Genomic DNA, 14,844 nt, shown 5'->3' on the forward strand with positions numbered 1-14,844 from the left:
CGCGCCTCCGCAGGTGGTGTACGGGGACACCGACTCCGTCATGTGCCGATTCGGGGTCACCTCTGTGGCCGAGGCGATGGCCCTGGGCCGGGAGGCCGCGGACTGGGTGTCGGGCCGCTTCCCCGCCCCCATCCGGCTGGAGTTTGAGAAGGTGAGTGGCCTCGGGGGGGCCGGGGGGCCCCGATGTCGGCAGAGCGCAAGGACGCACACGCTTGGGGTTCCCCCTCCGGGGTACCCTGCTGTGGCCCAGACCTCTCCGTTTGGGGTACCCTGATCTAGTTACTCGGTCTCCCAGTTCTCCGGCTCACGTGCCCCCACTTCAGGGGTATTTGTTGCCTGAATCCTCCTGATGGGCTCTGCAGCGGGGGGCCCTGTCCCCCGAAAGCCCCTTCAGCCTCTCAGCATCACTGGTCTGGGGCTCCTGGGGGCGCCCCCATCCATGGCCCCCATACCATTTCATCTCCTGGGCCCAAGCTTGGGGTGGGCTGTGGGCTGGGCCAGCTCGCTGGCTTGGAGTACCCCGTTTTGGAGACATCTGCCACGGGTCTCGTTCTGACCCCCGCTCTTGTCTGGAGATACAGGAACCCCTCAGGGTCTCGGGCTCCGTCCTCAAACATCGGGGTCCTGTGTCACAGGGGCTAACCCTGCCCGTCCTCAATTTCTGGGAGCGAGGCGCCCCCGCCTGCAGTCTCGCTTCTCGCCTTGGCCCCCACCAGGTCTACTTCCCCTACCTGCTCATCAGCAAGAAGCGCTACGCCGGCCTGCTCTTCTCCTCGCGGCCAGAGGCGCATGACCGCATGGACTGCAAGGGCCTGGAGGCCGTGCGGAGGGACAACTGCCCCCTGGTGGCCAATCTGGTCACTGCCTCCTTGCGCCGCCTGCTCATTGACCGGTGAGCCCCAGCCTCCTCCCTCAGAACCGGGAGCCCAGTTCCCCAGTCCAGTCCCTCAGACGCGGGGGTCCAGGCCCCCCAGCCCCGTCTCCTCCCCACAGACCCCGGAGCCCAGACTCCCAGCCCCTCGGCCCTTGGGGACACAGGTGTCCTCCCCCCGGGGTGCGTGGTTGGACAGCTGTGGGTCCTGGCCCCAGCTCTGCCACAGCCTGAGGCCGGGGACCCCCTCCCCACCCTGGGCCTCTCGTCCCAGCCTCGGGGGCAGGTGGGCTTGTCAGCTGGCCCTCGGCACCCCAGGGTGACACCCGCCTGGTGGCTCCTGCAGAGACCCCGAGGGCGCCGTGGCGCATGCGCAGGAAGTCATCTCAGACCTGCTGTGCAACCGCATCGACATCTCCCAGCTGGTCATCACCAAGGAGCTGACCCGCGCGGCCGCCGACTACGCCGGCAAGCAGGCCCACGTGGAGCTGGCCGAGAGGTCTCCGGTGGGGGGCGGGGGCCGGGGGCCGCCAGAAATAGCCCCCCTGCCAGCTGGGCCGCCACTTCCTGTGCCCCGCCCCCAGCCCCCACCTGTCCTCACCCTGCCTGCCACCCGGCCTCCCCGCAGGATGAGGAAGCGGGACCCCGGGAGCGCCCCCAGCCTGGGCGACCGCGTACCCTACGTGATCATCAGCGCCGCCAAGGGCGTGGCCGCCTACATGAAGTCGGAGGTCAGGCCCACCTGGCTGCCCGCGCCCGCCCAGCTCTCCCGGCTCTCACTTCTGCTTTCCAGGCGGGTGGGGAGGGTGTTTCCCTCCAGGGGCCCCAGGGGGCGAGAACTGCCCCGCCACACCCCGGGAGTCGCTGCGCTCCCAGGCCCCCCGGCGCCCCCTGGAGGCCGGTGGTGGGACTCCTACTGCCCTGCGGAGCGGGGCTCCCGTCATGCCGGCCGGCCGCTCCTCGGGCTGCCGCCAGGGCGCGCCCTCCCCGTGCTGCCCGGGGCAGCGACCCCAGCCCCGCGCTCTTCCGCAGCCCCCCTTCCTGTTGACCTCACAGCCCCCAGTTGGGGGCCCAGTGGGTCACAGACCCCGTGCCCCAGGGGCCCCGCCCTCTGATGCCATTCTAGACCCGGGTCCCAGGCCACACCCACCAGGGCCCTGCCCACACCGTTGCCCCAGTCATGCGCTGAACCCCTGGGCTGCCGGGTTTGCCCCCGTGACGCCCCGCCCGCCCCCCGCAGGACCCCCTGTTCGTGCTGGAGCACAGCCTGCCCATCGACACGCAGTACTACCTGGAGCAGCAGCTCGCCAAGCCGCTGCTGCGCATCTTTGAGCCCATCCTGGGGGAGGGCCGCGCGGAGGCCGTGCTGCTCCGTACGGGGGTGCTGGGGAGGGGCGCCCGGGTGGGGTGCGGCCCAGGGGTGAGGACGCTGGTGCTGAGGGAGGGGTGCCCAGCTGTGGCGAATGCAGGGGTGCTGGGGGGTGGGCTCCTGGCAGGCTGGTGCCTAGGCTACGGTACACTGTGCCAGGGGAGGGGTGCAGGGGGTGCTGCCCAGGCATGGGGTCCACTGGGCCAGAGGAGGGCCCCAGGGACAGAGGGCACTGACCCTCCCGTCTCCGCAGGGGGCGACCACACCCGCTGTAAGACGGTGCTCACGGGCAAGGTGGGCGGCCTGCTGGCCTTCGCCAAGCGCCGCAGCTGCTGCATCGGCTGCCGCACTGTCCTCAGCCACCAGGGTGAGCCTGGGCCCTGCCCTGCCCCGGCAGTGCCCCCCTGCAGCTCCCGAAGCAGCCCCCGCCGAGGGTCCTGGGCCCCCCGCCCCGGGACTTCCCCCGGGGAGTTTTCCCGCACACTGCTCCCTTGTTCTCCGGCTGCGGGGACTTTCGGGAGGCGGGCGGGGCAGGGGCAGGGGTGGGGTGGCCCTGGCTCGGCCCCAGCTCCCCTTGCCGACCCCCAGGAGCTGTGTGCAAGTTCTGCCAGCCCCGGGAGTCCGAGCTGTACCAGAAGGAGGTGAGCGGGCGGGCGGGCGGCGGGCGCGGGCGGGCGGTGGGCCGGCCGGAGCGATGCTCAGCGCCCCGCCCCCAGGTGTCCCACCTGAATGCCCTGGAGGAGCGCTTCTCCCGCCTCTGGACCCAGTGCCAGCGCTGCCAGGGCAGCCTGCACGAGGATGTCATCTGCACCAGGTGCGCCCCCGCCCGGCCCGAGCCCCGACGCCAGGTCCCGGCTCCAGCGCCGCCCTGCGGTGGGGGAGGGGGAGGGGGTTGGGTGCCCGTTGTCCGCTCGCTGGTGCCACAGGCCTGGCCCCCTCCCCAGGGCGTGCCGGGCTTTCCCCAGGGAACAGGTGGGCGGGCCGGGTTCCCACGCCAGGTGACAGGTGATATACGGCCGTGTCGCGGCCTCGGGAGTACCCGCCGTTATCGGCTCCGGTGCCCGCTGAGCAAACAGCCACCCCCCCAGGGGTGGGTGGGCGGCGGGCAGGGGCCAAAGTCCTGGGAACGGCCCCCGCCCGTCACCGCGGGGCAGCGGGACCAGGCACCAGGCGGGCCCTGACCCGCCACCCGGACCCCACCTGCAGCCGCGACTGCCCCATCTTCTACATGCGCAAGAAGGTGCGCAAGGACCTGGAGGACCAGGAGCAGCTTCTGCGGCGCTTCGGGCCCCCTGGGCCGGAGGCCTGGTGACCCCCGGCCTCACCTGCAGCATCCCTGGGGGCGGGGCGGGGCGGGGCTGGGGAACAATAAAGTTCAGCTTTTTGCTACTTGGCGCTTCGTGGTATTGGAGTCTCCCCGCAGGGTCCCGCCATGCACTGGGACCTCCGCACCCCTGCGAGGCCGGTCCCCTTTCCCGCTGCTGCAGAGGCCAGCCCTGCCTCGCACCCCCAGGCCCCTTCTGAGGGCATCGGGCACCAGCGCCTACTCACCCCCCTGCCCCTGGGGCTGCCCCACCCCCCAGTTGCCCACCTGTTTCCTCCCGGCCTGGGGCAGCCCCTCCCAGCACCAGCAAGGGGGCCCCTCCTAGTCACGCCCACGATGTTTCCACCTGGGGTCCTCACTGCCCTTAGGCCCCCCAAGTCTGTGCATGAAAGCCCTGGGGACCCTGTGCCAGGTCTGCCCTCTGGCCCCAGTGACCCCTCCTCCAAGTGCCGTGTCCAGCCCCCATGTCCCATTTGCTGACCCCCCTTCACTGGCCACGGGACCCCTTGAGGCCTCCTTTACTCTCAGAGTGCCCCAAATCCAGCTCCTCCCATCTCCACCCCTCAGCCAGCCCCCCACCCCCCACTATGGGGATCCCCAAATCCAGATGGCCCCTGAGCCCGCCCTCCCACCACGTGACCAAGGGGTTGTGCAATTCAGCCCCCTGCCCTGACCCCCTCCCCGAGGGGATTTTTGAGGAGGGCCTAGTTCCACGCCTGCACCCCTGCCCCCCCCAGGGGGCTGGGCCAAGGTATAAATAGGGCTGGTGGCGGAGCTGCGGCCAGCCAGCCCAGCCCGCTCAGCACCACCATGCTCGCCCTGGAGGCTGCACAGTAAGTGGCCCTCGGCGCCCTGGCCCCCCCCTCGCCCCCTGCCCACGGCCCGCAGGCTGGGGTCCTGCTCGACCCCACCCAGGAGGTGCAGGAGGGCGGGCGGCGCCCTGCATCCTCGGAGCCCTGCGCCTCCCGCCCTGGGCCCCTGGCTGCTGCCCGCCTGCAGCCCAGCCCACCCACTGGGTGCTCCACCAGGAGCCCCCACCCCGCTCCATCTCCGCTGCCCCCCACTCTGCCACCTTTTTCAGGGGCTGGGTCCCGCTGCCCTGTGGCTGCGTCTGTGCCCCGGGTCTTCCTGCCTCCCCTCCCGGCCCAGTGAGGACTTCCTGGGCCCCTGCTCCCCCGTCCTAGGGGACCCACTGCACCCACGGGCTGGTGGAGGCCTCCCTGCCCCCACTGGGCCGGCTGGCGCCCACACCTCCTCCCCTGGGACTTTCTCTCCCTCACTTTCCCTGCCCCCCCAGCCAGTCTATGCAAATCCCGGGGGAGGGGGGGCATTTGCCTGGCCCGTCCCCTCGCTTCCTGTCCCAGTGGGGGAGTGTGGTGGGGTTGGTCCTGCACAGCGACACACACTCAGCTGCGGTGGGCACAGCTGCACTCCCCCCCACCGGCCCGCGGCAGCCAACATGCCCCTGTGTCTCTCCCCCTGCAGGCTGGACGGGCCACACCTCAGCTGTCTGGTAAGTGGGTCCAGGGCCAGACCCGGCCAGAGGCCCATGCGACCTCCCTGCCTCAGTTTCCCTCCCTTTATCTTTCCAACTCCCCCCTCCCCCACCTCACTCCTCCCCCCCCATCACACACGCTTTTTCTATTACTGGCTCTTTCCCTCCCTCAGGCTCGGGTTCACTTCCTGCAGCCAGAGGGATGGGGGGGCTCTGTGGACTGACCCCCTCCGTGTCCATCCCACAACCAGTCAAGCTGTGGGTTCCCCGCCCCCCGCTTCTGCTCATGCTGCAAAAGCCTAGCCACAGATCTCGGAGCTTGTGCCCGCGCTGCTGAGCCCCCAGCCCAGCTGGGGACCCCAAGTCGCTCAGCTGCCCCTCCCCCCTCACACCCTCTCCAACGACCGTTTGCTGCTGCTGTGGTTTTCAGTGGAGCCTCGGCTTATAGGTCAGCCCCGGGCCCTCGGTGCACACCTGAGCGAGGGCACCCCGACACCACGTCCCCACCGCCCTCTGCCTCTGCCTCCCGCCCCCGAGGCATCTCACAGTCAGGGGCTGCCTCCACCCTACACTGCCCGGGGGGTGGGGGGTGCTGCTGGCGAGGCTTTTCCCTCACCTTTTTCCTCACCGTATACTTTTCCGTCCCCCCACCCCGGTCTCTCCGTCACGGGCCACCGGCTGCCTTCCTGTCTGCAGTTGCTCAGAGCGGCTCTGGTTGTTCTGGAATAAGGCTATTGGGGCACAGGTTTTCGGCTGCGGGTAAATACCTAGGGACAGGGGGAGAGAAGCTGCTGATCGCTGGTCTGTCCTGGGCACCATCTGGGGGCCGATGAAAGGCGCCCCAAGACGCCGCCTCCTCGTAAGGGTGCTTCCAGCCCCCTCGCCTGCACAGGCCAGGCCGGGGGTCTCCCTGGTGCTGTGCCTTGCCAGGGGTGAGCCCCGCGCTGCTGGGGACCCCGCCGTCTCGGAGCTGGCCACAGCAGCCCTCTCACGCCCGTCTTTTCCTTTGCCTCCCCCGGGCCAGCTCTAGCTCTCTGTCGGTGTTTCTTTTAGTTCCAGTCTCTTCCTCACTCCTCCTCTCCCCACTCCCTATCAGTCCCCCCACTAACCCAACTGCAGGGTTGGGGACTCCCTGCAGCCAGATGACCCCTCTTCCCCCCAACCCCCATCAGTACCCAGATGGAGTCTTCTATGACCTGGACAGCTGCAAGCACCCCAGTTACCCTGACTCCGAGGGGGCTCCCGGTGAGTGACCCTGACCCAGCCCCCACCACAGCCCAGGGCAGGCTGCCTCTGGCACAGCAGGATTAGGGGAGCTCAGGCCTCCTCCCCTTGGCCCTGCCTGCACCCCACTTTCCCATGCAAATCCTGGGGTCAGAGATTTGCACGCCCACAATGGCCCTCTGTGTGAGGCTTCCAGGGAGGGGGCGGCCAGCCCTCCAGGCTTGACTCCACGCCCTTCCCCAGACTCCCTGTGGGGCTGGGCCGAGGCTCCAGCTGTCCCCACCACCTCCTATGAGGCCTTTGACCAGCCCTCCAGCACCTTCGGCCACCCCCAGGGCATCCAGCTCTGCTATGGACCCTCGACCTACAGTGCGGCGGGGGTTCTCGACCCACTCCCCAGCCTAGAGGCCCCCGGGCCCGGCTTCCCAGCGTACCCCACGGAAGACTTCGCCAGCCAGGTGAGGGGGGGCACAGTCCTGTCGGGGGGCCTAGCGAGTCCGGAGTGCAGGCTGCAAACAGCCGGGGTAGGAGGCGGGGGCGGGGGAGGGGGCTGGATGACAGGTGACCATGACTTCCGCAGACCCTGGGCCCCCCTGCATATGCTCCGTACCCCAGCCCCGTGCTATCTGAGGAGGAGGACCTTTTGCTGGACAGTCCTGCCCTAGAGGTCTCGGACAGCGAATCAGACGAGGCCCTCACGGCTGGCCCTGAGGGGAGGGGATCTGAGGCAGGTATGTGGGGCTGGGGGACCCAGTGGACATGGGGGAGGCGGCTACAGCGTCCCAAAGGGCTACCGGATACCCAGAGCCAGCAGCGCTCAGGCTGCCACCTGCTGGCTGTGTGACCTCGGGCAGGTGCCTAGACCTCTCTGTGCCGGGGCCTCCTGGCTGTACAACCAGAACACAGTGCTGACGTCCGCCCTCCTGGGGTTCGGGGCAGGGGAGGGGTAAGAAAATACAGGTTTCCCCCGTTATCTAAACGCATGAGTTGGTAGGTTATTTTTGGCGGGCCCGTGAATGCTACTGCCACTAAGGTTTCTGGAAACGAACCACCCCAAAGTGACCTACCTCCGACCCAGTGGGTAGTCACCGTGGATCTCAGGGCTCATCCTCATTGTCCACCCCAGAGCAACACGCCAGCCCCGTGTCCACGCCACCGGCTTCCACCTACACCCATCGACCCCTGGAAAGCTGCTCGCTACCTCCTTTTTCTACCTGGCTTTGGTTTCCCTCCTGTGACAAGGGCGTCGTTTTCATCACGCCCCCCTCGTGGGGTTACGGTGATGACCGAACCAGCTCAGTTTTGAGGCTCCCGAGGCAGCCCTGGCACGGTAGCCTCATTTATAGCTGCAAGGCGCCAGTCCAGAGGGGTTAAGTCACCACCCGGTGGTCACACAGCTGGGAAATGGCAGCCTGGGTTTGCTGACCACCCCCGCAAACTCGGTGGGGGCCCGACGGCTTGGAGGAACTCCCAGAGTCGGGCCCACTGACCTCTCCCGGTGCCAGACCTCCTGGGACTAGGCTGGGAGGCTTGGGGCTGGAGAAAGCGGCCAGGAGGACTGGACGGTCCTCCCGCCTCCCCTCAGGCAGTCAGCTCTGTTGGAGCCTTTGAGGGGCGCTGTCAGATCCTCGGCTGCACGGACCTGCAGCTTCTAAGCCGAGGGGGGCACAGAGCAGGGCAGAGAGCAGAGCACAGCGCCCAGCGCCCGCGGCTGCGCTGGCAGGGAGGGGGCGGGGGCTGGGGTAACGGCTGCAGGGGCTGGGGGGGCTGCCCCAAGCCCGCAGGTGTGTCCAGCTGGCCCGGCTGGGGGCGGGGTGGGCGCGGGGAGGGCGCGGCGCCGCCTCCCAAGCCCGACGCCCCTGACGCCCGCGCCCTCCCCGCAGGGGCCCGCAAGAAGCTGCGCCTGTACCAGTTCCTGCTGGGGCTGCTGACCCGCGGGGACATGCGCGAGTGCGTGTGGTGGGTGGAGCCGGGCGCCGGGGTCTTCCAGTTCTCGTCGAAGCACAAGGAGCTCCTGGCGCGCCGCTGGGGCCAGCAGAAGGGCAACCGCAAGCGCATGACCTACCAGAAGCTGGCGCGCGCGCTGCGCAACTACGCCAAGACCGGCGAGATCCGCAAGGTGAAGCGCAAGCTCACCTACCAGTTCGACAGCGCGCTGCTGCCCGCCGCGCGCCGGGCCTGAGGACCGGGAGCCCCGCCATGTGGGGCGGGCGCCCCACAAGCCCCGAGTCCTGTCGGGGCTCTCCGGGCCCCTCTGGGATGACTCCGCCTGCCCGGGAGCCCCGATCTCGTCTGGCCGGGACCCTCCCACAGACTGCTAGCCAGCGTGAGTCGGCGCGGCCGCAGGGCTCCAGAACCCCAGCGTCTCTCGGGGCTCCTGGAGATGGCTGACATACACCCACCAGGCCAGGGCCTCTGCAGTTCTTCCATTTCGTCTGGGGGAACCCACAGGCCGTCTCACAGGGTGGGGGGAGGTGCTGCAGGCAACCCCAAGGCCTGTCCAGTCTTGGGTCTGTCCAATCCGCCACCTCCTAGTTATGCCTGCCCCTCCCCCCAGCCTTTCTCATGTCTCAGGTCTCTGCACCCACCTGTGGCTTCCTCGTCCTGTCCACCCCAACCCCCCTGGTCGTTTCTGAGGCCCCCTCCGCAGGGCTGTCACTCTTTGTGTCCGGATACCCCAAGCACACCTGGGACCCCTCTGGGATCAGGTCCGAAAATCACCCCTGGCAGATCGAGGGGGCAAACTCATGAACCTCGTCGTATGTGGCCCTCTCTGGAGACCCTAGACCCTCTAACCACTCCTGAGGTCCCCCGGGACCCCTATTTGGGGGCCCACCGCAGCCCCCAGTCCGGGCAGGGACACTAGCCCCTGGAGTCCCTTCCAGGCTGGGGGTGCAGTGGGGGGATGGTTCCGGCTACACAGCTGGTTGGGGGTGATCTTGTAGCCCTCCCCTGCCCTTTCTGACTGGTGACTGCCATTGGAGGTGGTTCGCACCCCGGGGGGAAATCAGGCCCCTGGTGTCCCCTTAGCTGACTGTACTGACAGGGATCTGGGTGAACCGCTGGCATTTTCAAAACTGGGAGACTCTGCCCAGTCCAGCAAGGACGGGCCACCCCTGGGTGTGGAGCGGCTGCAGCAGGGCATCGCCTTGCCCAGTGCCCACCCCTGCCTGTCTTCCCCCAGTGGCTCCTCTCAGCTCCAGCCCACTTGTCCCCCAACCTTAGCGTTTTGAGTCCCGGTGTGACCCGGCTGGAGGTGAAGCCTGGATGAAGGGGGGGGGGTGCTTGGCGGGAGGGGCGGAGTCCAGGTCCTGCCTGGGTGGCCGGATCTAGGGTGAGAGACTAGTCTGTCCCTTCTGTGAAAGGGGAGACCAGGAGGAAGGTCACAACATTTCCTTGGAATGTTCGGCACATCTGAAATCCAGCCCACCAGCTGTGGCTGGGAGCAGCGAGAAGAGGGAGCAGCGAGAAGAGGGCGCACCAAGCACCGCAGGAGGAAGGGGTGCTCTGGGGGGCACGGCCAGCGGCGAGGCAAAATGGCCTCGCGAACAGCGCCCCCCCCCCGCCGTGGGGGGCAGGGCAGGAGGCTCGCAGAGGGGACAGGGAATGTCCCCCAGGCCCTCCTTTGCAACAATTATAATCACCCACGTGTGGAACGAAATAAAATAAACAAATCAAGGTAAACAAACCTCCTAGGACCCTTTGTCGGGGCGGGGTGCTCAGAGACACAAGGTCGCAGAGGGCAAGCGAGGAGGCCATTAGGTGGGGCCGGGCCGGGCCGAGCCCTGAAGGCCGAGGAAAGAGGCTTGCGCCGCAGGCACTGGCCCTTCGCCAGGTTCGGTCTCCCCGATCGCCGGAGCTCTTCCCCACCCTCTTCCCGACCCTGCTTCCGGCTGGGTCCCCCGCCGGTCTCCGGATACAGGGGCGGCGCGGGCGGGCGCCCTGCGGTCACCCGGCCCCCGCGCAGTCTGCTGGCAACCCGTGACGTCCCGCGGAGGCTGCCCTCCCATTGGCCAGGCGCTCCCTGGGGGCGGGCACTTCCCGGCTCCTAGGGGGTTTTGGAAAAGGTGGGGGGCAGAGAGGGCAGGAAGAAAACCCCAAGGTAATTGTTTTCCAGCCGTCGGGTCCCTCACCCAGCGTTACTTTATCTCTCTTCCTCACACACCTCGCACCTCTCCCGGCAATACCTGGTTTGCCCTAAGACCCACTCGTCCCCCCAAACTCGCGCCCCCTACTCCATCTCCCCCCACCCGCGTCCAGCCACCCCCATTCAGAAGGCCACAGGTCCACCGCCGGGAAGGGCGCCAGCATCCGGGCAGCCCTCCAGGGCCTTCCCGGCGTCCCCACCCGTCCCCAGCGGGGCACACGCCCCCATATCGGTGCCCGCTCGCTCCGGGAACGGCCCCAGGAGGCGCAGCGGCCAGCCCAGGGCCCAGGTGGCTGGAGCCCGAGCCCGCCGGCCGTGCCACACCGAGGGCGGCGGGGCGGACCTGCCTACGCTGGAAACCAGACCTCCCTCCAGGCTCTGGTTTCCAGAAAACTCCTGACTCGCAGATGCTAAGAATGGCTTTCTAGACCCTGCCTCCCCTTCCACGCCCCTTGCCAGACTGCTGGCCCCCAGACCTCACCCACTTCAGACCCCAAACTGTGACCTGGCTCCCTCCGGACCGAGTCCACGCCCTCACCTTCTGGGGCAGGTCCTCCATCCCCAGCCAGCCCAGCCGCGCCCCTCCTCCCCGCCCAGGCTGCAGGCCGGCTCCCCCCTCGGCCTGGCACCCGGCCTGGCTCTCTGTCCAGCTGTATTTGTCGCCCTTTAGAACCCGCTGTGGAATGTGGGGCAGCAGGGGCCGTGGGGGGAGGCACTCTCCTCCCGGGGCCTCCTGGGAGTCTCTGGACTCCTTAAAGGACTCCCCTGGGGGCCACCTGTCCTCCCAGGGCGCAGGCAGAGCGGTCAGAGCCCAGGACAGCGCTGACATGCCCGAGGCAAAACCAGGTGGCGGCAGCCCCCCACTGTGGCGCGGACCCCAGTGGGGACTCGGAGCACCTCTCTTCCTGGGTTGTGGGGACGGCGGAGGGGTTCCCTTCCTCGTGTGGGATGGGGTCCCCGCCTGGGTTGGCTGAGGGATCTCCTTCCCTGTGTGGTGGGGGCAGCTTCCCTTGTGGATGGGGAGTTGGGGGGCCGATCTCCAGACATTGATGGAGATTCTGAGTGACAGATTTCTTGATGGGGATGGGGTTCCCCATGGGCGGTTGGGAGCTGCATGATGAGTGGGGTGCTCTGCATTCAGAATAGGGTCCTCTGGGTGGAATCGGGGCTCACCTCTGAGCGAAGCGTGGGCCTTTCTCTAGGGTTTCGGGCATGGTGATGTGGGGTGTCCCTCTTTTCTACAGGATCCGGGGCTTCCCCCTGTAGGAATGAGGGGCTCTTCCCCACATAGGGGCTGGCAGGTCTTGTTTATGTGCAGTTTTGGGGTGATTCCTTGTGGGGCCCTGAGGATATTTCTTGATATGGTCATGGGGTTTCCTCTCTTTGGGGGCCCTCCTCCTGGAGGGGGGCCCTCTCCTGGGCCAGGCCAGCCAGGCTGTGGGATGGGGGTTCGGCCAGTAGAGGCGGGCAGGCAGAGCAGGTGAAGACGCTGTGTCAGCGAGAAGTGTGGCTGTCACCTCGGAAGAGCTAATTTTACCCCCAGGACCCAAAGGTCAGGGCCTGGTGGCCTGGGTGGGTGGGGCCGGCCGCTGGGCAGAGGAAACCTGATCTCAGGCTCCTGGGATTAGAGGTCAATTTACACCTGGACTGCTCTCTCCTGATCTGGGGGGGCAGCGTGGGGGGTGGGGGGGGGAGGGCTGAGGGAGGGGCTCTGTGAACACCTATCTGCCTCACAGCGGCCAAAGCGGCCCCCAAAGGCAAAGATGCTGCCAAGCCAGCCCCCAAGGAAGCTCCCCCCAAGGAGGCCCCTGCGGAGCCCCCCAAAGGTGAGGTGGTGTTCCGGAATCCAGCAGAACCTGGCTCCCCATCCTCTGTGTTCCCGAGCCACCCGCACCCATCCTGTCCCCCTGGGGGCCCAGACTAGGCCTCTCTCCCTGCGGCTCTGTGGCACCCCAGGGCAGACGCCCCCCGAGCTGGGCCTGTCCAGCTCTGAGCCCCAGCTTGTCCTCACACCGTCCCTACGCCAAAGACCCATCTCAGACCTTCTGGCCCAGCACCCTCAAGCTCTCGGAGGTGGGGAGGGGGCCTGAGGGCCAGAGCGGGCAGGAGCCTGCCCAGCCACCAGCCGTGGGGGAGGGGTGGGAGGCGGGGGGGGGGGGCGCCTTTCTGGGTCAGGAGAAGCCAGGATCAGTCTTTGACTGCTGAACAGACGGACACTCCCTGGCTCTAAGCGCTGTCCCCAACATGGTCTGCCACCCCCTTCCAGCCACCTCAGCCCCCCAATCCTGTCTCCTGAGCAGAAGCCCCACCCCCACCTGAGGATCTGTCCCCCACTGCTGAGGAGCCCACCGGCATTTTCCTGAAGAAGCCAGACTCTGTGTCGGCGGAGACTGGTGAGGGGGCCTGAGGGAGGGGCCAGGGCCTGGACTCGGGGTCTGAGGGAGGAGGGGGCGGGGCCTGCACTGGAGGTCTGAGGGAGGAGGGGCGGGGCCTGGACTGGGAATCTGAGGAGGGGCGGGGCCTGAGGAGGAGGAGCGGGGCCTGGACTGGGGTGTGAGGGAGGAGGGGGCGGGGCCTGCACTGGGAATCTGAGGAGGGGCGGGGCCTGAGGAGGAGGAGCGGGGCCTGGACTGGGGTGTGAGGGAGGAGGGGGCGGGGCCTGCACTGGGAATCTGAGGAGGGGCGGGGCCTGAGGAGGAGGAGCGGGGCCTGGACTGGGGCATGAGGGAGGAGGGGGCGGGGCGTGAGGGAGGAGGGGCGGGGCTTGGACTGAGGCGTGAGGGAGGAGGGGCCGGGCGCCTGGACCCCTGGGTCTGAGTCTGAGGGAGGGGTTGGGGGCCTGGACCACACTCCTGTAGAGTGTAGAGCCCCCCCCCACAGCTCTCACCCTCCCTGATCGCAAACCCCCTCCCGCAGGAAAGGATGCAGTGTTCGTGGCCAAGATCAACGGCAAGGAACTCCCAGGCAAACCCACCATCAAGTGGTTCAAGGGGAAGTGGCAGGAGCTTAGCAGCAAGAGCGGGACCCGATTCACCTTCAAGGAGTCTCACGACTCTGCCAGCAATGTGAGGCCCGCGGGCCCCCAGCACAGGCAGGGCCATGAGCTGTGCAGCCCTCTCCCCCCAGGCCCGCAGCTGGGGGGTTGGAGTCGCGCAGGGCTGCTTGGTGGAGGTGATGTGGGCGTGGGCCGACAGGGAGGTCGGGATTCGGGCAGCTCCTGGTGATGGGGTGGGGTGTGCTTTCTGAGAAAGGTGTTGGGGTCAGGGACATGGGCCCCCCACCCCCGTGGAAGATTGCCCCGGCCTGGGGGAGACGGTGCCGGCTACCACTTTAGGGCGCACTCGGAGAGGAGAGGGCTGTGACACGGCTCTCGGGGTGGCGGGGTGGCAGCGCGTGGTGATGTGCACCCACACCCCTGGCTCTGGCCCCCAGGTTTACACCGTGGAGATGAGCATTGGGAAGGTGATACTGGGGGACCGTGGGGATTACCGTCTCGAGGTCAAAGCCAAGGACGCCTGTGACAGCTGTGGCTTCAACATCGATGTGGAGGGTGTGCTGGCGGGGGTGGGAGCGTGACCAGAAGTGGGGGTGGGGCAGACGCGGGTGTCCGGAGGACAGAGCAAAGACGCGGGACTCAGGGACTTCAACCCTGGGGAGACTGTCCAGACAGCCTGGGCTGTCAGTGTGAGGCTCAAAGAGTCAGGTTTGTGAGGTCCGTATGGGAGGTCTCGGGGGTGCACTATGGGGGTCAGGATCTCAGTGTCCAGGCTGAGCAGGTAGCAGTAAAAGCCTGGGAGGTAAGATGCCCAGGTCTAGAGTAAGGGTGTGCGGTTTAGGGGTGCAGTGGACTAACAGGAGGCTGCCCAGATTTGGGAGCCCTGAGGGTGTACAGGTTCTGGGGCCTGCAGCCCAGGGTGTGTGGGGCTTAAGTAGCGTGGGCACGGGGCATGAGGTGGTCAGGCTGACCCATGCGTGAGGGCCACGGCCTGGCAGCCATGGGGCTTAGTCTAGACGCAGGGAGCGTGCGGGCTTGAGCGGGTGTGCTGGCTCAAGAGGTGCAAAAAAGGAAGTCCGGGAGGTTGACAGATCTGAGGGGTCCCTGGTCTTTGACCTTTGGCCTTGCCACAGCTCACCCTGCCGCCCCCCCCGCCCCCATTGCCTTTCCCAGCGCACCGTGAGGACACTTCTGGGCAAAGTCTAGAAAGCTTCAAGCGTTCGTAAGTGACCCTGGGCTCTGGGCAGAGGCCACAGCAGGAGGCTGTCCCTTGAGAGGGGGGCTGAGAGGGGCCCAGGGTGAGTCTGGGGGACAGGACCTCACTGGGGTCTACCCCCAATGGCGCAGGGGTGAAGGGAAGTCAGAAGACGCGGGTGAGCTGGATTTCAGCGGCCTGTTGAAGAAGAGGTGAGCGGCGGG

The 14,844-nt window shown here is 67.7% G+C and overlaps 3 protein-coding genes across 5 annotated transcripts in view; all 3 read left to right on the forward strand.

Moving 5' to 3' along the window:
- POLD1 (polymerase (DNA directed), delta 1, catalytic subunit) overlaps positions 1 to 3,584 on the forward strand; it is a 12,615-nt gene extending 9,031 nt beyond the window's left edge. The window contains exons 19-27 of the mRNA XM_012733519.1: positions 14 to 151; positions 717 to 892; positions 1,218 to 1,370; positions 1,500 to 1,602; positions 2,112 to 2,244; positions 2,494 to 2,607; positions 2,829 to 2,881; positions 2,957 to 3,054; positions 3,447 to 3,584. Of these exons, the coding sequence (XP_012588973.1) occupies positions 14 to 151; positions 717 to 892; positions 1,218 to 1,370; positions 1,500 to 1,602; positions 2,112 to 2,244; positions 2,494 to 2,607; positions 2,829 to 2,881; positions 2,957 to 3,054; positions 3,447 to 3,552 (1,074 nt within the window). The 3' untranslated portion in view covers positions 3,553 to 3,584. The remainder of the gene's footprint in view (positions 1 to 13; positions 152 to 716; positions 893 to 1,217; positions 1,371 to 1,499; positions 1,603 to 2,111; positions 2,245 to 2,493; positions 2,608 to 2,828; positions 2,882 to 2,956; positions 3,055 to 3,446) is intronic.
- A 777-nt stretch (positions 3,585 to 4,361) lies between these two features.
- Positions 4,362 to 8,469, forward strand: SPIB (Spi-B transcription factor (Spi-1/PU.1 related)). 3 transcript variants are annotated; one of them, XM_004694319.1, is made up of 6 exons: positions 4,362 to 4,397; positions 5,050 to 5,077; positions 6,232 to 6,304; positions 6,527 to 6,741; positions 6,864 to 7,014; positions 8,167 to 8,469. In XM_004694319.1, exons 1-6 carry the CDS (start codon positions 4,375 to 4,377, stop codon positions 8,463 to 8,465), a joined length of 789 nt encoding a protein of 262 aa, XP_004694376.1. In that variant the 5' UTR covers positions 4,362 to 4,374; the 3' UTR covers positions 8,466 to 8,469. The 3 variants fall into 3 exon arrangements, with proteins under 3 accessions (XP_004694376.1, XP_004694378.1, XP_004694377.1); XM_004694320.1 differs by having other exon boundaries at positions 4,370 to 4,397; positions 6,864 to 7,010; XM_004694321.1 differs by lacking the exon at positions 6,527 to 6,741.
- Positions 8,470 to 8,542: 73 nt separating this feature from the next.
- MYBPC2 (myosin binding protein C, fast type) overlaps positions 8,543 to 14,844 on the forward strand; it is a 19,375-nt gene continuing 13,073 nt past the window's right edge. The window contains exons 1-8 of the mRNA XM_012733520.1: positions 8,543 to 8,609; positions 9,314 to 9,439; positions 12,167 to 12,256; positions 12,731 to 12,823; positions 13,347 to 13,495; positions 13,863 to 13,980; positions 14,599 to 14,647; positions 14,773 to 14,832. Coding sequence (XP_012588974.1) covers positions 8,543 to 8,609; positions 9,314 to 9,439; positions 12,167 to 12,256; positions 12,731 to 12,823; positions 13,347 to 13,495; positions 13,863 to 13,980; positions 14,599 to 14,647; positions 14,773 to 14,832 — 752 coding nt within the window. The remainder of the gene's footprint in view (positions 8,610 to 9,313; positions 9,440 to 12,166; positions 12,257 to 12,730; positions 12,824 to 13,346; positions 13,496 to 13,862; positions 13,981 to 14,598; positions 14,648 to 14,772; positions 14,833 to 14,844) is intronic.

Source organism: Condylura cristata, unplaced genomic scaffold (assembly GCF_000260355.1).
Source record: "Condylura cristata isolate star-nosed mole 26May11 unplaced genomic scaffold, ConCri1.0 scaffold00041, whole genome shotgun sequence".
Taxonomy (NCBI): Eukaryota; Metazoa; Chordata; class Mammalia; order Eulipotyphla; family Talpidae; genus Condylura; species Condylura cristata.

What these genes read in the sequence shown, in the direction of transcription:
- SPIB (XM_004694319.1), top strand. Translation starts at nt 4,375, where the DNA reads ATGCTCGCCCTGGAGGCTGCACA. An exon ending in GGCCACACCTCAGCTGTCTG is followed by an intron (nt 5,078 to 6,231) that starts GTAAGTGGGTCC and finishes AACCCCCATCAG; the next exon opens with TACCCAGATGGAGTCTTCTA. An exon ending in TGACTCCGAGGGGGCTCCCG is followed by an intron (nt 6,305 to 6,526) that starts GTGAGTGACCCT and finishes GCCCTTCCCCAG; the next exon opens with ACTCCCTGTGGGGCTGGGCC.